The sequence below is a fragment of the Dendrobates tinctorius genome, unplaced genomic scaffold (assembly GCF_039654945.1).
Source record: "Dendrobates tinctorius isolate UK_male_01 unplaced genomic scaffold, ASM3965494v1 ptg000094l, whole genome shotgun sequence".
NCBI classification, from domain to species: domain Eukaryota; kingdom Metazoa; phylum Chordata; class Amphibia; order Anura; family Dendrobatidae; genus Dendrobates; species Dendrobates tinctorius.
Genome location: NW_027361762.1, coordinates 4,154,569 through 4,177,822, shown reverse-complemented (window position 1 = coordinate 4,177,822; position 23,254 = coordinate 4,154,569). Strand labels below are relative to the sequence as shown.

Sequence of the window (23,254 nt, the reverse complement as noted above, 5' to 3'; positions counted from 1 at the left end):
AAAAGCACTACCAAGGACCAGCTGACATTGCTGGACCTTTGATACCGAGATGGAGGCACCTAGGCCAAAGGCTCTGGCGAGAACCAGCTGACAGTGCTGGCACCCGGGTGGGTAGCAGAAGGTACCCATCCAAAGCAAAGTAGCCAGGCCGCAAGCCGGCCGCAGTTACCGAAACCCACAGTCCTACAGGGGGTCCATGTCCCATTGGCACTACGGATCCAGCCTTCAGTGCCAGTTCACGCAGCCCACATAGGAGTCACCTAAATTGCAGGCACCGTAGAGTCGGCTAACCCGGCCGCAAGACGACAGGACAGCGGATTGGTGGCATAGTGACCTTGACACTACCAGGAAACAGCAGGCGTGCTGAAAACAGGCTGGGCAACAGGGAGTACCCGTGCCAAAGACACTGCCGAGAACCATCTGACGGTGCTGGAACCCAGATGGGTAGCAAAAGCTACAAGAGCCAATGGCACTACCGAGGAACAGCTGACGATGCTGGACCACAGTTACTAGGCAGGAGGTACCTGTGCTAGAAAGCACTACCAAGGACCAGCTGACGGTGCTGGACCTTCGGATACCGAGATGGAGGCACCTAGGCCAAAGGCTCTGGCGAGAACCAGCTGACAGTGCTGGACCCCTTGTGGGTAGCAGAAGGTACCCATCCAAAGCAAAGTAGCCAGGCCGCAAGCCGGCCGCAGTTACCGAAACCCACAGTCCTACAGGGGATCCATGTCCCATTGGCACTACGGATCCAGCCTTCAGTACAAGTTCCCGCAGCCCACATAAGAGTCACCTAAACTGCAGGCACCGTAGAGTCGGCTAACCCGGCCGCAAGACGACAGGACACCGGATTGGTGGCAAAGTGAAATTGACACTACCTGGAAACAGCTGGCGTGCTGGAACCAGGCTGGGCAACAGGGAGTACCCGTGCCAAAGACACTGCCGATCACCAACTGGCGTTGTTGGAGCCCAGGGACAATCATGTTGTAGGCCGAGGCCTACTTGGAGGCAGTTTTAGCTTGTTTGTAGGCTACAACAGACTGACAACGTGCTCCAATTAGGCATCTGTCTCCACTCTGTTTCCAGGATTTCACGTGACCACCAACACCGCCAGTTTATGCGTACAGTAGCCGTCTGCCCAATCCACACGTGTTCCTGTGTTACTGGGGTTCTGTAATGTCAGCAGATCCCCTGATGTGTGTCTGCCACTGTCTCCTGCTCTGTCCACATTCCCACCACTTGTAGTGGGAAGGTGGACAGCGCAGGAGACAGTGCCGGACACACATTGGGGGATCTGCTCACGTAACAGAACACCAGGAACACAGGAACAAGTGTGGAATGCGTGGACGGCAACTGTGAGCAGGAACTGGCGGTGTTGGAGGTCAGGGGAAATACTAGAGACAGAGTGGAGACAGAGGCCAAATCAGAGAATGTTTAAATCAGAAGTAGTTACAATTTGGAGGCAGCAGTTTGCCCTCCACACAGCAGGGGATCAGCTGACGTTATCGACCCCCACTTTCACATGAACAAGTGTTTTTTTCTGTGTGGACAGCACTTCCGAGCAACAACTGATGATGTTGGAGCCCAGGGATAGTCATTTTGTAGGCTGAGGCCTACTTGGAGGCAGTTTAAGATAAGACGTTGTTTGAATTTGGAGGCAGCAGGAGAGTTTGCCGTACACACAGCAGGGGATCAGCAGACGTTACCGAACCCAACTTTCACATGAACAAGTGTTTTTTTCTGTGTGGACAGCACTTCCGAGCACCAACTGGCGCTGTTGGAGCCCAGGGACAATCATGGTGTAGGCCGAGGCCTACTTGGTGGCAGTTTTAGCTTGTTTGTAGGCTACAACAGACTGTCAACGTGCTCCAATTAGGCATCTGTCTCCACTCTGTTTCCAGGATTTCACGTGACCACCAACACCGCCAGTTAATGCGTACAGTAGCCGTCTGCCCAATCCACACGTGTTCCTGTGTTACTGGGGTTCTGTAATGTCAGCAGATCCCCGATGTGTGTCTGCCAATGTCTCCTGCTCTGTCCACATTCCCACCACTTGTAGTGGGAAGGTGGACAGCGCAGGAGACAGTGCCGAACACACATTGGGGGATCTGCTCACGTAACAGAACACCAGGAACACAGGAACAAGTGTGGAATGCATGGACAGCAACTGTGAGCAGGAACTGGCAGTGTTGGAGGTCAGGGGAAATACTAGAGACAGAGTGGAGACAGAGGCCAAATCAGAGAATGCTTAAATTAGAAGTAGTTACAATTTAGAGGCAGCAGCAGTTTGCCCTCCACACAGTAGGGGATCAGCTGACGTTATCGACCCCCACTTTCACATGAACGAGTGTTTTTTTTTCTGTGTGGACAGCACTTCCGAGCAACAACTGATGATGTTGGAGCCCAGGGATAGTCATTTTGTAGGCTGAGGCCTACTTGGAGGCAGTTTAAGATAAGACGTTGTTTGAATTTGGAGGCAGCAGGAGAGTTTGCCGTACACACAGCAGGGGATCAGCAGACGTTACCGAACCCAACTTTCACATGAACAAGTGTTTTTTTCTGTGTGGACAGCACTTCCGAGCACCAACTGGCATTGTTGGAGCCCAGGGACAATCATGGTGTAGGCCGAGGCCTACTTGGTGGCAGTTTTAGCTTGTTTGTAGGCTACAACAGACTGTCAACGTGCTCCAATTAGGCATCTGTCTCCACTCTGTTTCCAGGATTTCACGTGACCACCAACACCGCCAGTTAATGCGTACAGTAGCCGTCTGCCCAATCCACACGTGTTCCTGTGTTACTGGGGTTCTGTAATGTCAGCAGATCCCCTGATGTGTGTCTGCCAATGTCTCCTGCTCTGTCCACATTCCCACCACTTGTAGTGGGAAGGTGGACAGCGCAGGAGACAGTGCCGAACACACATTGGGGGATCTGCTCACGTAACAGAACACCAGGAACAAGTGTGGAATGCATGGACAGCAACTGTGAGCAGGAACTGGCAGTGTTGGAGGTCAGGGGAAATACTAGAGACAGAGTGGAGACAGAGGCCAAATCAGAGAATGCTTAAATTAGAAGTAGTTACAATTTAGAGGCAGCAGCAGTTTGCCCTCCACACAGCAGGGGATCAGCTGACGTTATCGACCCCCACTTTCACATGAACGAGTGTTTTTTTTTCTGTGTGGACAGCACTTCCGAGCACCAACTGGCGTTGTTGGAGCCCAGGGACAATCATGGTGTAGGCCGAGGCCTACTTGGAGCCAGGTGTAAATATGAGGTACTTTGAGTTTGGAGGGAGCAGGACACTTTGCCATACACACAGCAGGGGATCAGCTGACGTTACCGAACCCCACTTACACATGAACAAGTATTTATTCTGTGTGGACAGTACTTCTGAACACCAACTGGCGGTGTCGGAGCCCATGGAAAATCAGGTAGTAGGCCGAGGCCTACTTGGAGCCTGGTGTAAATCTGAGGTACTTTGAGTTTGGAGGGAGCAGGACACTTTGCCATACACACAGCAGGGGATCAGCAGATGTTACCGAACCCCACTTACACATGAACAAGTGTTTTGTCTGTGCGTAAAAAACTTCTGAGCACCAACAGGCGGTGTCGGAGCCCAGGGAAAATCAGGTAGTAGGCTGAGGCCTACTTGGTGGCAGTTTTCGATTGTTTCTACACTACTACTAACTGTCAACGTACTCCAATTAGGCCTCTGGCTTCACTCTGCTTCGAGTATTTCCTCTGGCTTCCAACCATGCCAGTTGCTGCTCTGAAATGCCGTCTGCACAACCAACACTTGTTCCTGTGTTACTGGGGTTCTGTAACAACAGCTTCTCCCTAGAGGTGAGTCAGGCAATGTCTCCTGCTCTGTCCACTTTTCCACTACAAGTAGTGGGAATGTAGACAAAGCAGGAGACATTGCCGGACTCACCTCTGGAGATGAGCAGATGTTACAGGACCCAGGTAACACAGGAACAAGTGTTGATTGTGCAGACGGCACTTGAGAGCAGAAACAGGCGGTGTTGTAGGCCGGAGGAAATACTCAAAACAGAGTGGAGACAGAGGGCAAATCAGAGAACATATTAAATCAGAGGTAGTCAGAAGTTGTAGGCAGCAGGAGAGTTTACCGTACACACAGCAGGGGATCAGCTGACGTTAACGAACCCCACTTACACATGAGCGAGTGTTTTGTCTGTGCGTACAGCACTTCTGAGCACCAACTGGCGGTGTTGGAGCCCAGGGAAAATCAGGTAGTAGGCCGAAGCCTACTTGGAGCCAGGTGTAAGTCTGAGGTACTTTGAGTTTGGAGGGAGCAGGACACTTTGCCATACACACAGCAGAGGATCAGCAGACGTTACCGAACCCCACTTACACATGAACAAGTGTTTTGTCTGTGCGTACAGCACTTCTGAGCACCAACTGGCGGTGTCGGAGCCCAGGGAAAATCAGGTAGTAGGCCGAGGCCTACTTGGAGCCAGGTGTTAATCTGAGGTACTTTGAGTTTGGAGGGAGCAGGACACTTTGCCATACACACAGCAGGGGATCAGCTGACATTACCGAACCCCACTTACACATGAACAAGTGTTGTTTCTGTGTGGACAGCACTTCTGAGCACCAACTGGCGGTGTCGGAGCCCAGGGAAAATCAGGTAGTAGGCCGAGGCCTACTTGGAGCCAGGTGTAAGTCTGAGGTACTTTGAGTTTGGAGGGAGCTGGACACTTTGCCATACACACAGCAGGGGATCAGCAGACATTACCGAAACCCACTTACACATGAACAAGTGTTTTGTCTGTGCGTACAGCACTTCTGAGCACCAACTGGTGGTGTCGGAGCCCAGGGAAAATCAGGTAGTAGGCTGAGGCCTACTTGGTGGCAGTTTTAGATTGTTTCTACACTATTACTAACTGTCAACGTACTCCAGTTAGGCCTCTGGCTTCACTCTGTTTCGAGTATTTCCTCTGGCTTTTAACCATGCCAGTTGCTGCTCTGAAATGCCATCTGCACAACCAACACTTGTTTCTGTGTTACTGGGGTTCTGTAACAGCAGCTTCTCCCTAGAGGTGAGTCAGGCAATGTCTCCTGCTCTGTCCACTTTTCCACTACAAGTAGTGGGAATGTAGACAAAGCAGGAGACATTGCCGGACTCAACTCTGGAGATGAGTAGATGTTACAGGACCGAGGTAACACAGGAACAAGTGTTGATTGTGCAGACGGCACTTGAGAGCTGAAACAGGCGGTGTTGTAGGCAGGAGGAAATACTCAAAACAGAGTGGAGACAGAGGGCAAATCAGAGAACATATTATATCAGAGGTAGTCAGAAGTTGTAGGCAGCAGGAGAGTTTGCCGTACACACAGCAGGGGATCAGCTGACGTTACCGAACCCCACTTACACATGAGCAAGTGTTTTGTCTGTGCGTACAGCACTTCTGAGCACCAACTGGCGGTGTCGGAGCCCAGGGAAATTCAGGTAGTAGGCCGAGGCCTACTTGGAGCTACGTGTAAATCTGAAGTACTTTGAGTTTGGAGGGAGCAGGACACTTTGCCATACACACAGCAGGGGATCAGCAGACGTTACCGAACCCCACTTACACATGAGCGAGTGTTTTGTCTGTGTGTACAGCACTTCTGAGCACCAACTGGCGGTGTCGGAAGCCCAGGGAAAATCAGGTAGTAGGCCGAGGCCTACTTGGAGCCAGGTGTAAGTCTGAGGTACTTTGAGTTTGGGGGGAGCAGGACACTTTGCCATACACACAGCAGGGGATCAGCTGACGTTACCAAACCCCACTTACACATGAGCGAGTGTTTTGTCTGTGTGGACAGCACTTCTGAGCAACAACGGGCGTTGCTGTAGCCCAGGAAATAAAGTTCAGGTCATAGAAACATGAACACAACAGGAGACCTGGATCCTGTTGCCAGCCAATTATTTATTCTGGAAGAGGACTGGCAAATTCAGGTGAGATCCAGGCCTTGTTCATTTTCACAAAAGTAAGCCGGTCAACATTATCGGCGGATAGTCGCGTGCGACGGTCTGTTACCACACCACCTGCAGCACTAAAGACACGTTCCGATAATACACTGGCAGCAGGGCAAGCCAGCACCTCCAATGCATACTGGCTAAGCTCTTGCCATGTATCCATCTTAGAGACCCAAAACTTGAACGGGGAAGAGCCGTCTGGGAGTACACTAACAGGACAAGACAAGTAGTCTGTCACCATCTGACGGAAACGTTGCCTCCTGCTGACTGGAGCCGTCTGTGATGGTGTAGCCGTTTGTGGCGGTCCCACAAAACTTTTCCACATTTGGGCCATACTGGCCTTGCCTTGTCCTGCGGCACTGCCTCTGCTACCTCTTTGTGCAGAGCTTCCTCCACTGCCTCTACCCACATGGCTGCTTTGAAAAGCACTACCAGCAACACTTGTGGGGGGAATGGAGAACATGATGGCCTGCACAAGTGTTTCTTGGTACTCCCGCATTTTACGCTCCCAGTTCAACTGTGGTATGAGGCTTTGTAAGTTGTCCCGGTAGCGAGGATCTAAGAGGGTGTACACCCAATAATCAGCCGTGTGGAGAATGTTGGCAATGCGGTGGTCATTTAACAAGCACTGCAGCATGAAATCAACCATGTGCTGCAGACTGCCAACTGGACCGGAAACGCTGTCCCCAGCTTGAGGCAGCATCTCAGCCTGCTCAGCATCACCCCACCCTCGCTGTACACACTGACTACTAGAGCCTTGTGTACCTCCCTCCTCTGGAGAGATGTGTTCCTCCTCCTCCATTGACTCCTCGTCATCCTCCTCACTAAGTGTCCCCTGCCTGGGCCTTTGTGTGGAAGCACGTTTCGCAGACTTGCCAGAAGCAGATGGCATTTCTGACTCCTCATCCTCGACCTCTTCAAAAACCTCCTCACTTAGTGCTTGTGAGGTTTTTTGAAGCAGACAGATAAGGGGGACAGTCATGCTGACTAGTGCATCATCTGCACTGGCCATCCGCGTGGAGTCATCGAAGGCACGCAAAACTTGGCAGATGTCCCTCATAGTGGCCCTCTCAGTGGTGGTGAAGTGTGTCCGGCGCACAGTGCGACTTGTTTGCGCCTGATGCAGCTGGTACTCCATTACTGCTGCCTGCTGCTCACACAACCGCTCCAACATATGTAACGTTGAATTCCACCTGGTGGGGAGGTCACATATGATGCGATGTTCTGGCAGGCGGAATCGGCGTTGCAGAGATGCAATGCGCGATCTTGCCATGCTGGAACGCCGCAAGTGAGCACACTCTAGGCGAACCTTGTGCAGCAGTGCATCAAGATCCGGATAGTCCCTCAGAAAGCTCTGCACGACCAAATTGAGCACGTGTGCCAGACATGGTATGTGAGTGAGGTTGCCTAGGCCCAGAGCTGCCACTAGATTTCGGCCATTGTCACTCACTACCAAACCTGGCTGGAGATTCGCTGGCACAAACCACACATTGCTCTCCTGCTTGATGGCATTCCAGAGCTCCTGTGCTGTGTGGCTCCGATTCCCCAAAGAAATTAATTTAAGGACGGCCTGTTGACGTTTGGCCACACCTGTGCTCATATCTGGCCTAACAGGCTCATGCAGTGCTGATTTCGAGGAACTAGAGTAGGAGGAGGACTCAAAATGTACAGACTGCATTCCTGCAATCCTTGGAGTTGGCAGAATACGTACAGAGCCACTCTCCAGATCTGTACCCGGCTCCACAACATTGACCCAATGGGCAGTGAGGGAAAGGTATCGTCCCTGTCCATGGCTACTGGTCCACGCATCGGTGGTCAGGTGGACCTTGCTACTGACAGCGTTTAGTAGCGCATTTTTAATTTTTCCCTCCACATGCTTTTGCAGGGCAGGGACGGCTTGCCTGCTGAAATAAAAGCGTATGGGCACATTGTATTGTGGAACTGCCAATGACATCAAGTTCCAGAAGGTGTCAGTTTCCACCAGCCTGAATGACAGCATCTCAAGGGCCAGTAGTTTGGCAATGCCGGCATTCAGAGCCAGTGCTCGGGGATGGTTTGCCGAGTAAGGCCGCTTTTTCTCCCGTGCCTGTGCTACCGATTGCTGGTGAGTGGCCTGGGAGTGTGCTGATGACTGAGAACGTGGTTCAGTGGGTGGAATTTCACTGTGTCTCTGGACAACAGTGGCAGAGGTTCTTCCCTCACAGTCTTCAACAGCAGCCTGTCCCTAACTGAATTCACAGCAGAGTCAACCCGAAATGGCGGCTGCTGCGGTTTTTATAGTGCATCATGACATCATTTCAGCAGCCAATCACAGCCATGCCAGTAGTTAACATGCCTACATGCCTAACAGGATGTGCCCACACTTCTGAGGATCCCCATTGGCTGAATCAAATCGAGCGGGCTCCTAGCATTATGGGAACTTCCGATTCTGGTATTCGATATGAAAAAAGTATCGTAACTAAGTATCGGAATTCCGATACAGCGAATATCGGCCGATACCCGATACTTGCGGTATCGGAATGCTCAACACTACTACCGGGTGTTCTTGACCATCCGGCCTGACTTGGCTCAGTACTGCCCCAATCCAAACATAGAAGCGTCTGTATGAACAAGGAAACGTTTAGTTGGATCGGGTGCGACCAATACAGGGGTATTGGTGAGGGTGTCCTTTAGTTGGCGGAAGGCTTCCTCACACTCTGAGGTCCAGGTTACCTGGCGGGGTTGGTTCTGGTCGCTGTTTCCCACTTCCCACCCAATGCCCTAAATACTGAACCTCTGCTTTGTCCATGTGACACTTGTTTGGGTCCAGGGTGATTCCGGCCTGGTGGATCCTGTCCAATACTGTCTCTAGGTGATTTAGATGCTCTTCCCATGTCGCACTGTAGATGGCGATGTCATCCATGTAGGCACAGCATAGTCCTGGAGACCATCCAGAAGCCGGTCAGCCAGCCTTTGGAAGGTCGCTGGGGCATTCTTCATCCCGAATGGCATAACTCGAAACTGGAATAAGCCGAACGGGGTGACAAATGCCAACTTGGGAATAGCATCAGGACTAAGGGGAATCTGCCAGTAGCCTTTGCATAGATCGATGGTGGTCAAATACTTTGCCCCCACCAGCTGGTCTAACAACTCATCCACACACGGCATGGGGTATGCATCCGTCACTGTTTTCTCATTGAGCTTATGATAGTCTATACAAAACCGTGTAGTCCCATCCTTCTTGGGCACTAACACTACGGGGGATGCCCAGGAACTATCTGACTCTTCAATGACCCCTAAACGCAACATCTCTTGTATCTCTTGTCGCATCCCCTCTCGTACAGACTCAGGGACGTGGAAAGGGTTTTGTCGCAGGGGGGTCTGATCCTGGGTCTCAACCTTGTGTTGTTCCAGGCGAGTGTGCCCCAGTCTCTCTGAAAACATCCTCTGTCGCAGCCTCAACAACGCCTCCGCCTGCTGTCTCTCCCAGGGGCCTAGGCCTTCACCCAAGTGTACCTGGTCCCATGTTTTAGACTGAGTCCTTTCCCCTAAGACATCCGGCAAGGGAAGTCTGGCTAAATCCTCTGCTTCAGGTGCACAGATGGCCACTACCTCTTCAGGGCGCTCCCGGTAGGGCTTCAGCATATTCACGTGGAACATGCGGATAACGCTGGGGTCGTCACAATCGGCGACATTATAGGTTGTGTCGGCTATTTTCCCCACTACCTGGTAGGGCCCCTGCCATGCAGCTTGAAACTTATTCTGCTTAGTGGGCTCTAACACCAGGACCTTCTTTCCTATTTCCAAAGAGCGCTCTCTGGCCCTCCGATCGTACCATATGCACTGGCGCCGCTGGGTCGCCTGCATGTTCTCACGTACAGCCTGAGTCAGCTCCTGTAGGCGGTCCCGGAATTCCAGCACATAGAGTACAATAGGTACCCCTTCTATGAGGCCCTCCCCTTCCCAGTGTTCCAGCTCTAAGTCTAGGGGTCCCCTTACCCGTCTCCCGTATACCAGCTCGAACGGGGAGAACCCCATGGATTCTTGGGGCACCTTCCGATAGGCAAACAGGAGGTGTGGCAAGAATTTCTCCCAGTCCCTGTAGGTCCTGGTAAAAGTCCCAATGAGCTGTTTTAATGTCCCATTAAAGCGTTCACACAACCCATTGGTTTGTGGGTGGTATGGGGCGCTTCTAATAGACTTTACACTGCACAGCTTCCACAGGTGGTTGGTCACCTCTTCTGTAAACTGGGTACCCTGGCCCGAGATAATCTCCCGGGGAAATCCAACCCGTGAGAAAACCTGGAGCAGGGCAGCCGCCACCATCTCTGCCAGTATATTAGGTAACGCAACCGCCTCTGGATACCGTGTGGCATAATCTACCACTGTCAATATATACTTTTTCCCGGACGGACTGGGTTTGGCTAACGGCCCTATCAGATCGACCGCTACTTGGCTAAATGGTTCCTCCACAATGGGGAGGGGGCGTAATTTGGCCTTGCATCGATCCCCCCTCTTGCCAATGCGCGGACAACTGTCACAGGTCTGGCAGTACTGACGAACATCATAGGTTACCCCCGGCCAAAAGAAGTTTTGTGTCAGACGATGCCTGGTGCAACTGACGCTGAAGTGCCCGGCCAAGGGTATATCATGAGAGATTCGCAGTAGCTCCTGCCTATACTTCTTGGGAACTACTAGCTGTTATTTTATAGTGGGGCTCGTCCCTGTGTGGTGCTGCTCTGTGATCCGGTAGAGGAGTCCCTGCTTCCATACAAACTGTTCCCCTTAGTACTCCTCTCCCCTCCTGTGCCTTCCCACGATATCCCTCTAATGAAGGATCCTCAAGTAACTCCCTCTTAAATTCATCTGAGGTGGCCCAAGAAATGTGTCTGGCTATGGGAATACGTGTAGGGCTGGTGTTATGATTGAGTCACCGTAGGAGGCAAATATAGAAATGCTAGCTAAGTCCAGAAAACCAGAGAAGTTGGCAGCTATCGGATTGCAGACCCCTGAACCTATCAACACAACTAGCAGTAGCCGTGGGGGGCTCCTACGATGCCCTAGGCCCCTCGATCACAGCCAAAGGACTACATAGCCTAAAGACAGAAAGGGAAATCTGCCCCAGAGCAGACCCCAAAGCAAAAGGCAGCCCCCCACATATAATGACGGTGAAGCAAGAAGAAAGAACAAAACACAGACAGAAAGATAGACTGAGCAAAGATGGGGCCCACGCTAGCTTAGATAGGAAAGGACAGGAAGGCTGTTGTCTGCAATCCGTGAAAAACCCTATGAAAATAAGAGCCAACCAACTGACAGTAAAAAAGGCCCTAAAGACGCTAGGCTTCAAAAAAACTATGTCAGTACTCAGGAATATTCTGAAGACAGAGCAACAGGCAAAAGGAGATTCAGCTCACCCCAGCAGGGAATGGCAGAATCCAGAAAAGCAAGGAAAACAAAACACTAATGCAAAAAGGCAAAGCAAAAATCTTAGCTTTAGATGAGCAGGAATCAGACTGGTTTCCTAAAAGTCCACAGAGAAATCACCCGCAGGCCAGAAGGGCGTCGGCAGCCTTATATCCAGTCATTAACTCCACTCAGCCAGTCATCATCATCAGCCCCAGGTGTTTGACAATCAGGCTCACTACCTTTCTTCACCAGAAGAGGGAGTTCCTCGGGCCTCAGTAGTGAAGGGGAAAATGAACTCACAACAGGCTGGGATGTCTTACCTGGACCTCCTCTGAGTGTGATTCCGCCTCCGCAGCTCGAGCTTGTCTCCGGGTGGTCACAGGATAGGTCTCAGCCAGAGGGGCCACCGAGAATGCAGACAACATGGGCCCCAAGTCATTTCCCAGCAAGACGTCTGCAGGCAAATCCTCCATAAAGCCAACCTCAACAAGGCCATCCCCGACTCCCCAGTTCAGGTGAATCCTGGCAGTGGGTAGTCGATGTATAGCTCCCCCTGCTACACGGACTGCCACTGTCCGGTCCGCCTTCTCTTGGTCCCGGACGAGATGAGGCTTCACAAGTTTCAAAGTTGCTCCGGAATCTCTTAGTCCCTGCATACGTTTCCCATTAACCCACACGACCTGTCGATGCTGTTGCGATTATCTGCCCGGGCTGCCTGCACGGGGTCTACTTCATGCAGCAATTCCTCCATCTCTTCCACCCCTTGGTTAGTCGTAACCCCCTATGCCGGGTCAGATTCGCCTTGGTAGCAGTGTACAGCAGCCCAGCTGAAGGTAGCTGTTCCCGCCTTTGGCCACTGGGTATGCTGAGTCCGGTTGGGGCATTGTCTTTGCAGGTGGCCCAGGTGACGGCAGGTGTGGCATCGCGCCCCAGGGGGACTGTGGTAGGCTGGGTTTCTAGCTGGTCCCCCTACAATCTTCGGTGGTTTGGGGCCCTCCAGGTCCATGGGTGGGCCCCTAGTGACCACCTTTGATCTGGAGAACTGTGGCCTCCTGGCATCATGATGTTCATCGGCCAGACGAGCGGCTTCCTCAAGAGTCGTTGGCCGCCTGTCCCGAAGCCATTCCTGTGTCTCGGGGTTTAGTCCATTAAAGAATCGTTCTAACAGGAAGAGCTGGAGGACGTCCTCCTTAGTGGTTGCTTGGCTCCCTTGCACCCACTGTAGCAGTGACCGCCGTAATTTACAGGCCCATTCAGCGTGGGTATCGGTTACGCGTTTTATAAGTTCGCGGAACTTTTGGCGATAGGCCTCTGGTGTCAGCGCATACCGGGCCAAGATCACTTCTTTGATCCGCTCATAGTCAACACAGTCCTCATCAGGTACTGTGCGATAGGCATCCGCTGCCCAGCCTGTCAGCTTGCTGGCCAGAATTTGAACCTGTTCCTCCGGCTTCAATTGATGAAGGGCACACTGCCGCTCAAAGTCCTGCAGAAAGCCATCAATGTCTTCCTCTGCCTCCCCTAACTGTCGGAAGGCATTATACTGGATCTTTTTGTGGCTTACTGTTGAAGGTATCTGGTCGAAGGCCAGAGCTCCCCCTGCTCGCTGGCTCTCCTCTCTCCACTCTGCCATCTCTATCTTGGCCAGCTCCACTTTGGTCCGCTCTGCCATCTCCATCTTGGCTAGCTCTATCCTGGTCCGCTCGGCCATCTTTTCCTTCAGATCAGTACGCACATCAGCCATCTCCTCTCGTATGATCTCTACTGCAGGGTTTAGGCCATAGAACGCCAGTCTGTTCTTTACCTCCCTCTGGAATTCGGTCTTCTCCACGTTCACATTGGGGGGCGCTGCACTGTCGTGTTCCATGATGGCTGCTATCAAATCCGCTTTTGTTTTGTTGCTGGCGATCAACCCTCGGGCTTCCACCAGATCTTTTAATGTAGTCCTCTTTAACTACTGGTAGTTGTTTTCCATTCATTCATTTCCTCGTGTAGAAGGGGTATCATATCCTGCTGCCTGCCACCAGTGTAACGGAGTCTACCAAGCTGGGGTACCTCTTTCAGTACCACCCCGTGTTTTCGGAGGTCCGCTCTATGTTGGCTGGAGTCTAAATGAATGACGCTGGCTGGAATCCCTGGGTTACATGGGAGCATGTAAAGGATCACTGCTTCTCCACGTATTTCCAGTCTGACAACACTTTACTCACAGGACACAGAATATATCACACAGATACAGAGGGCAGGCCAATAGAAATGCGGCAGGCCAGACATGCATTACAAAAGCCGCAGGTGGCCGGAGCCTGCCGATGTTTACTGTGGAAATTACAAAGGTGGGGGGAGGGCGGACAAAAGGGGATTGCTGATGCATTAGGGACATGCATCTCCCATGGAACCTATTATCCATACATATAACTGCACAACATATTCTGGGTGCTGAGTGGTTCTGTAACAGTGTGTAAACAGCATATGATTGACTTCATTCAGATGAATAACAAATTCTTCAAAGATCTCTCTAGAGCCATCCCAAATGATAAACACGTCATCCACATATCTCAAATAGAGCTTAATATACTGCAGGAATCGATTAGTATTGTAAATATATTTCTCCTCCAAAGCACCTAAAAATAAATTAGCAAAGGTGCATGCTGCCGGAGTTCCCATCGCAGTCCCCACATTCTGAAGGTACCACGTAGAATCAAAAATGAAGGCATTATGTGTTAGTATAAAACAAATGGCTTCACACACAAAATCCACAAAACTCTGCTCTTTTCCGGTCGCATCAAGGATTTCTCTGATAATGTCAACACCCAATTTCTGGGGGATTCTAGTATACAAGCTCTCCACATCTATGGATGCTAACACAAAGCCTGGTTGCCAAACAAAATCATCAACCACATTCAAAAAGGTATTGGTATCACTGATGTAAGAGGGGATCTTTTCCAACATCGGACGCAACAACCAGTCAATATACTGGGATAAGGGTTCCGTAACGGATCCTATCCCCGATACGATAGGACGTCCTGGAGGACAGGATGCAGACTTGTGTATTTTGGGAGCGTGGTACCAGTGGGGACGTGTAGGGAACTCCGGCAGTAATTTTTCGACCTGGCTCTGCGAGATGACATTCATCATAACATATTTTCTGAGAAACGACCTCAGATCCCAAATTAATCTGAAAGTGGGATCAGCTTTCAATTTAGTGTACGTCACTGGATCAGATAACTGTTGATGTGCTTCAGAGAAATACATATTTCTTGGTAGCAACACTGTGTTGCCTCCTTTATCGGAAGGCCTCACAATGGTGTCTGACCAATCCCTAATATCTTTCATTGACTTCCTTTCTGCCATTATCAAATTAGGGGACGCCGCCGGGTATATTACAGACTCAATATCTTTTATAACCCGCATCAATAAGATTACCTGGGGATGTGGGGGGCATATATTTGGAAGGAACCCACCCCTGTAAATGGCGTAAATGCCAATTGTACATCACTACCAGTTAACACATCCGAACCCGTAATGCTGAGTATCAGAGTAGCATCCTGTTGTACATCCGCCAATGCTCCTGTCCCAGCCATAAATCCCAGGGAGCCAACCTTACATTGTACCTCGACTGGTAATGTAGTACTGGTAGAGGGTTTAGATACGAAATATTTATGTAAATGAATTTTTCTTACAGACTTAAATAAATCAATTTTAAAATCCGTCATGTCAAAAGCCTGAGATATACAGAAATTTAAACCTTTGGATAATAACGCAAGGTGTGCCTCATCCAAAGCATGTCCTGTTAAATTGACAACTGAAAACGCTTGTGAATCGCTTGTGAATCGGTTATTGTCTCTATCTCCATGAGACCTGCTTCCTGTTGTGATTTCGGGTGATGTTTCTTCCTCCCTCCTCTTCTGATTCTCCGCCTAAAGGGACACTAGGTCCGGCTAAAACTGCATCATGCTTCAATTGCTGCGCAGATGGAACGGTGGTGTTGCTGATCCCCTCCCCCGTGCTGGAATCAGAGTCCGTGGTTAAATAATCTCTTTTAGCTGAAGCCTGTTTCTGCCTGTAACTAAAGCGTCTATTTTTTCCTTTCCCAGACTGTCCAAACCTGGTATTAAGATGGGATCGCTGTTTGTTCCAATTAAAAATCTGACCATTGGCAAAATCATTCTTATCCAGCAGGAATTTATCGTGTTTTCTTGATTTAAACTCTGCCTGTATGGGTAAAAGTTTACTGTCCATCCTTTTGTTAAATTGTGTCCATTGATTTTCTGTGAGCCTGGATTTTAATTCCTCCTGCGATTTCAATAAATCATGTTTAACTGAATCATAATTTTGCAAATTGGTTGTCAAAACCAGCTGTAATAAATCTTGCAAGCATTTGAGTAAAATCTTTTCCCACTCTGTACGAAACGACACGTTGTCACCAAAATTAGAAATATCCTTCCAGACTTGCAGTCCTCGTGGTACTCGCCCACAGTCACTGTACGATTTTAGAGAGTTGTTTGTCCAAAAAAGTTTTATCTCTCTTTCGGCCAAATTCATGAGTTTATATTCTAATGACTTTGTACTCAGCGTTTGCACCTTATCACAAGTTTCGCACTCCTTAAAGTAATTGTCCACATCCTCCCGGCCTGCTTGTAAGCTTTCACCCAGTATAGCCGCTTCCGACTCCATGTCAACCAACATGGTTATTTCAATGCTTCAAACCGCTTCAATTCCCACGTGTCCACCAGCAACACTAGCGTGCACAATCCTGAAAACAGTCCATGGATATGTAAAAAACAAGAGAAAAAACGCGGATGGCACCGATGTTACCGTGATGTCCTGGGTAGTGTGCGGTATCTCGGAAGCTGATAACTGGTAATCTCGGGTGCCAGACCTGGAAATGTACAAGTCAGGAAATCCAACATAGAAGAAAGGTCGCACTCATCGAGTTGAAGAAATATCACTGGTTTATTGACATATATTTCACATGTCGGGCCGGGGGAGTGACAAGGAGATGCAGAAAAAGCTGACAACGGCCGTTTCGCACTAACTAAGCGCTTCAACGGGTCAAAAAGTGGAAGGAAGTGACGAGTTCATGTAGAGATCACGTCACACAATACCTCCTCCTTCCACAGCTGCTGTTTAAGTGGCATAAGTGAATTAAAAACAAATAGAGATGCATTTAAACATACAAAAATACAAATTCAGATACAAACCTTTTATGGATAGGTAGATAATTCAAAAGAGAAACAGACATGGGATTATCATAAATCTCCTATCAAAGACAAACAAATACATTTTTCAGCAGAACGAAACCACCCCACAATCATTCATTTCTCGATGCTGATATATTAGCTATACATATAAAGAAAGACAACATGAAACTATTCAAAACGCTCCAACCTGATTCTTAACCTGGCTTATCCTAATAGCATATACTCTCAAATGAAGGAACAATAATCCAGCATTAAAGGCGGTATGTCCACTCCTAGGCAATTTACAACCCATAATACGCTAAAGGGTATGTTATACACGTACATTCCTGCGCCGAAATATATCGTTAAAGTAGATGATATAGTAATCTATAAGCTACTTAACGGATAATACCATAATACTACAAGAGGAGTAAATGTAGTTTTTATGTTACAGGGGAGGATACACAGTATAGATACACAGTATATATATATATATATATATATATATATATACACACACACACACACACTGTATATATATATATATATTATATGCACATATATATTATATGTATATATTATGTATATATATATATATATATATACATACACAGTATCTATCTATCTATCTATTATGTATTATTAATATGTATAATGTTATAATATGTATATATATATGTTATATGTACAGTTGTGGCCAAAAGTATTGACACCCCTGCAATTCTGTCAGATAATACTCAGTTTCTTCCTGAAAATGATTGCAAACACAAATTCTTTGGTATTATTATCTTCATTTAATTTGTCTTAAATGAAAAAACACAAAAATAATTGTCCTAAAGCCAAATTGGATATAATTCAACACCAAACATAAAAAGGAGGGTGGACAAAAGTATTGGCACTGTTCGAAAAATCATGTGATGCTTCTCTAATTTGTGTAATTAACAGCACCTGTAACTTACCTGTGGCACCTAACAGGTGTTGGAAATAACTAAATCACACTTGCAGCCAGTTGACATGGATTAAAGTTGACTCAACCTCTGTTCTGTGTCCTTGTGTGTACCACATTGAGCATGGAGAAAAGAAAGAAGACCAAAGAACTGTCTGAGGACTTGAGAAACCAAATTGTGAGGAAGTGTGAGTAATCTTAAGGCTACAAGTCCATCTCCAAAGACCTGAATGTTCCTGTGTCTACCGTGCGCAGTGTCATCAAGAAGTTTAAAGCCCATGGCACTGTGGCTAACCTCCCTAGATGTGGGCGGAAAAGAAAAATTGACAAGAGATTTCAACGCAAGATTGTGCGGATGTTGGATAAAGAACCTCGACTAACATCCAAACAAGTTCAAGCTGCCCTGCAGTCCGAGGGTACGACAGTGTCAACCCGTACTATCCGTCGGCGTCTGAATGAAAAGGGACTGTATGGTAGGAGACCCAGGAAGACCCCACTTTTTACCCCGAGACATAAAAAAGCCAGGCTGGAGTTTGCCAAAATTTACCTGAAAAAGCCTAAAACGTTTTGGAAGAATGTTCTCTGGTCAGATGAGACAAAAGTAGAGCTTTTTGGGCAAAGGCATCAACATAGAGTTTACAGGAGAAAAAATGAGGCATTCAAAGAAAAGAACACGGTTCCTACAGTCAAACATGGCGGAGGTTCCCTGATGTTTTGGGGTTGCTTTGTTGCCTCTGGCACTGGACTGCTTGACCGTGTGCATGGCATTATGAAGTCTGAAGACTACCAACAAATTTTGCAGCATAAAGTAGGGTCCAGTGTGAGAAAGCTGGGTCTCCCTCAGAGGTCATGGGTCTTCCAGCAGGACAATGACCCAAAACACACTTCAAAAAGCACTAGAAAATGGTTTGAGAGAAAGCACTGGAAACTTCTAAGGTGGCCAGCAATGAGTCCAGACCTGAATCCCATAGAACACCTGTGGAGAGATCTAAAAATGGCAGTTTGGAGAAGGCACCCTTCAAATATCAGGGACCTGGAGCAGTTTGCCAAAGAAGAATGGTCTAAAATTCCAGCAGAGCATTGTAAGAAACTCATTGATGGTTACCGGAAGCGGTTGGTCTCAGTTATTTTGGCTAAAGGTTGTGCAACCAAGTATTAGGCAGAGGGTGCCAATACTTTTGTCTGGCCCATTTCTGGAGTTTTGTGTGAAATGATCAATGTTTTGCTTTTTGCTTCATTCTCTTTTGTGTTTTTTCATTTAAGACAAATTAAATGAAGATAATAATACCAAAGAATTTGTGATTGCAATCATTTTCAGGAAGAAACTGAGTATTATCTGACAGAATTGCAGGGGTGTCAATACTTTTGGCCATAACTGTATATATTTATTCTATTATAGCCATTGCTCGCTATAAATTATAGGGGTACCCAAGCCATTTTTTCCATGAAATAATCATTTATTAACTAAATACATGTCCATAATTTTGCACACACACTATACTAATTGTATTTGTCACTGATATATATATATATATTTATATATATTATATATATTGTATATATTATGTTTTTCGGTGATTACTTTGTATCTTCGCTCATACTGCACCCAAACACACAAATTATACACAATTTGAAAGGTAAACTTGCCCCCTTCAGCAAGAAAATCGTCAAACAAACCACACATCCATGATTTGATCACAAAATACAGTTTAAACATTAATTTTCATAAACCTGTAGTAAGGAAAAATGACCTGCTGGTGGCACCACAGTACCCCAAAGCACACAACCACAAAGCTGCTTACAGACATCACAAACAAATCCAAACATTTGCCTTGGGGGCTTTCCAGCTTGCCAAACTGCTTGCCCAGCCTTTTTAGCCAAATTGGAGGATTTCACACTTCACTGCAGGTGAGGCACATATGCAAACACATTTGTAAACATGCTCTGCTTATTGAATTGCACACTTGCTCCGTTCATACTCCACCCACACAAACAAATGATACACCATTTGAAAGGTCAAATTACCTGCAGGTGGCAGCACACTACCCCAAAGCACACTACCAGAAAGCCGCTTACCGACATTACAAACAAATCCAAACATTTGCCTTGGGGTCTTTCCAGCTTGCTCAAGTGCTTGCCCAACCTATTTCAGGCACATTGGAGGATTGCACACTTCACTGCAGGTGAGTGACATATGCAAACACTTTGTATACATGCACTGATTTTCGGTGATTACTTCGCCCCACACACACAAATGGTGAGTCACATATGCAAACACATTTGTGAACATGCACTGCTTTTTCGCTGATTGCTTCGCCCCCCCCCACATACACATGATACACCATTTGATCACCATTTGATCACCATTTCTTCCCTTCAGAAGAAAAGAGCCAAACAAACCACACATTCACAATTTTATCACTAAATACAGTTTAAACATTCATTTTCATAAACCTGCAGAAAGACACAATGACCTGCAGGTGGCACCACAACCAGAAAACATATTTTTGCCTCTTCTTATCAAACTAATTTATTGTATTACCAATCTACATATATAAATACCTGTCTCTGTTCATCAGCTCATGAAATACATTTACATTTGACCAGCTCGCTTTTTCTGAAATTGCCTGTGCCCCCGATGACCTATATGCGCGGGCCAAGCTAGTATTATATATATTATATATATATGTGTGTTTTAAAGAATATTTTTTTAAAACGATGTGTAAAGGACAAATAACTGCTGTACGTAAAAGCTCTTATTAAAATTGCATTGCATACGGATTGCATACGCATGTCATACAGATGTCATACGGATGTTCTGTTTAAAAATCGCACAGAAATCGCATTGCACTCGCATGGCACTCGTCCGTTTTTTCGGTCTGGAAATCGGACCGCTTTTTTTCCTCACATATGGGTATGAGCCCTAAGTAATATTCTAAGTAAGCACAGGCACTCCAAGCTCTGAAGATCATACTTAGGTATATGCAAACTCCAACATTATAGAAAAAACACCCCATTCACTTCATGTAAAATTCAATGATAACACATGTAATGCAATTTGGCAGGCATGGATAAAGCTAATTTGATGTACTGAGCATGCAGTTAGAGTACTAAAAATTTCAATGACATTTGTACAGTAATTTAGGCACAGATAGTCTTTTTTGCCATTTTATATTCTTGTGCATGCACAGAAGTCTGTAGGATACATATGTCTGTCCAGTAGTAGCACATACAGTTCTATGCACATACTGTACCTGATTTAATGTTTCTGTAGGATTACTGTAGTCTACCTGCAGAATATTACCAAGAAATGGAAGACCTCTAGGACCTGGAGGAAAGTGTGATCCATTCTTCCTGCTCTTCATAAAGTCAAAGATGAAAAGGGAAACAATGAATGTGACCCCCAATAAAAGTCCATTGGAAAACAAAAAGGACATAAACTCTGCCATCCCCTCTCTGTGCTATGTTTACTAGATCCTACTAGTTTCTACTCGATCTTACTAATACTCGCTCACAGGTCTTGCTGTACAAGTGCATAAATCACTTCTCAACATGGAATGGAACTACAAGTCTTTATAAACAACTAAGCAATAAACCTCTGTGGTTGGATACTCCCAAAAGTTTGTAAAAGGGTTAGAGGGTTTTTACATGGGCGCTCAAAGGCAGGGAAGGAACATTCTAGGGTTAGCTGTTATGTTTAAGTATTGTCAATTATGCCTTAACTTGTTATGAACTCCCAAAGTTCCTATAAGGTCAATCCACATACCAAAATATATGATCTCTCAGCAGCAGCACTACATAGAGCAAGCACTAACAATTAGTGATGGGCGAGCACTAAAATGCTCGGGTGCTCGTTGTTCGGGTCGAGCAAATTGGAATACTCGGGTACTCGGACAGAACAACGAGCCCAATGTAAGTCTATAGGAGACCCGAGCATTTTTACCGCGATCACCCTGTGGTCATTTTAGTCTCTAAAAACGTCTGTAAATGATGGAAACACTGCTCAAATGACACGGGGACATCATGGGGATCGCCCCTGGAAGCATTCCTGACTCCTAGTTCACAGCTTTAAACAGTTTTTTCAGAGTTTCATGCCATTTTTACCGGTGCACCAAAAAACATACCAAAATGAAACCAAAACAGATTTTGCTGGGGAATATGTTAAGGTACATCCTTTCCAGGTTTATGACTTGTATATTAGGCAAAATAAATAATCCCAGACCAAAATGTTCCTCCCCCACTTGGATTATGTTCAGACGCAGCGTTTTTGAAGGGTTTTTCAACTTTAACATTGCTTTTAACCAACACAAATGCATTCACTGGGAAATGTCATTGTAACATTTAGCAGACACATCTTGTTTCATTTATGAAGGAGGGACTCTTAAAGTCACCAAGTCTATTTTTACAGGGGCATCAGGCAGCATTAATCTGCTTAAAGGGCCATTATTAAACAGTGGGTCTCCTAAACTGATATAGCCTATGCAGTGAGTGGATGGGCTGCCAAGAATTACGACTGCTAAGAGTGGCGGAAGGCACTAAATAAAAAATATAAATAAAGTGCCTTCGCTGCTCGGGGTCCACCGTGCGAAGGATGGAAAACCGCAGCTAGTAGATGCAGAGCACTATGGCGGTAATGTGCACAGGGTTTAACTGCACCCAATGTGCACTGAAGCAAGCTCTGTTACACTCACAGAGCTGCAGGCAAAAAGCATACACAAAACGCTGAGTCTGTTCAGGGTCACAGAGTCTCAGCGATGCAGACACGGTATTCAGGGTCACCGGAGAAGCCTTAGACAACAGGACTACTCCGTCTAGACCTACCGTTAAATAAGGTGCGTGGCGTCACAACAGCAGATGCAAAGATAAGCTGCAACTGCAGCGCGGCAATAACTGAGCAGCTGATAAGGCGCTGCGTTAACGCTGGCGCAATGCAGACGCTGAGCTGCTGAGCAAGATGGAGCTAGGCGCGCTGGCGCTACTACTGGCAGGAACCAATCACTCACACAAAGTATTATCAGAGGAAAGGGGTTTCTTAATAAGTCATTCACCAGTCCAAGCATCCATCATCAAACATACAGCAGCAAGTATGAAAAATACTAGCGCATGGCGGAACAGCCATGCGCGCTTTTTATACCAAACGGGACCATCCGGAAATCTCCAAGGCTCCAAGAGGAGCCAATAGGATTCGACACAGGACCTGAGCACCTGACTCCCGAACTCCAATGGATGTTCGTCCCACGAGCATGCTCAGTTAAGGGAACAAAGGACTTAGCCTCTGGAGAGAGTTGCCGCAAGGCACTCTCCTCTGCAATCTCCTCTGCAGCAGAAGAAGCGCAGGATCTAGATTTCAACATAGGAGAGGTAGAAATCTGACTCCTAACAACGACGCACCCAAACACCCCTTTCACAAGATGTCCAGGAGGACCTCCATAAAAAATGTTGCGCTGAATGTAAGGCCTGACCTGCTACCAAGTGATATGCACCCCAATAAGCCTTTGAACCCACATACTGGATGGGTCCATGAAAATCCACTTCACATTATTCATTTTGTACTCCCATACTCTATTCTTATGCATTGACAGCAAAGCCTACCCTGCTGCCAAGTCATATGCACCCCAATAAGCCTTTGAAACTACATCCTGGATGGGCCTAGGAAAATCCACTTCACATTATTCATTTTGTACTCCCATACTCTTTTTCTATGCATTGACTGCAAGGCCTGCCTGCTACCAAGTCATATGCACCCCAATAAGCCTTTGAATCCACATACTGGAT

The 23,254-nt window shown here is 47.3% G+C and overlaps 1 protein-coding gene across 1 annotated transcript in view; it reads right to left on the bottom strand.

Annotated features, from left to right (window-relative positions):
- LOC141098689 (cytochrome P450 2D15-like) overlaps positions 1 to 21,010 on the bottom strand; it is a 279,275-nt gene extending 258,265 nt beyond the window's left edge. Inside the window, exon 1 of the mRNA XM_073586655.1 lies at positions 20,734 to 21,010. Coding sequence (XP_073442756.1) covers positions 20,734 to 20,928 — 195 coding nt within the window. The 5' untranslated portion in view covers positions 20,929 to 21,010. The remainder of the gene's footprint in view (positions 1 to 20,733) is intronic.
- Between the last annotated feature and the right edge of the window lie 2,244 nt (positions 21,011 to 23,254).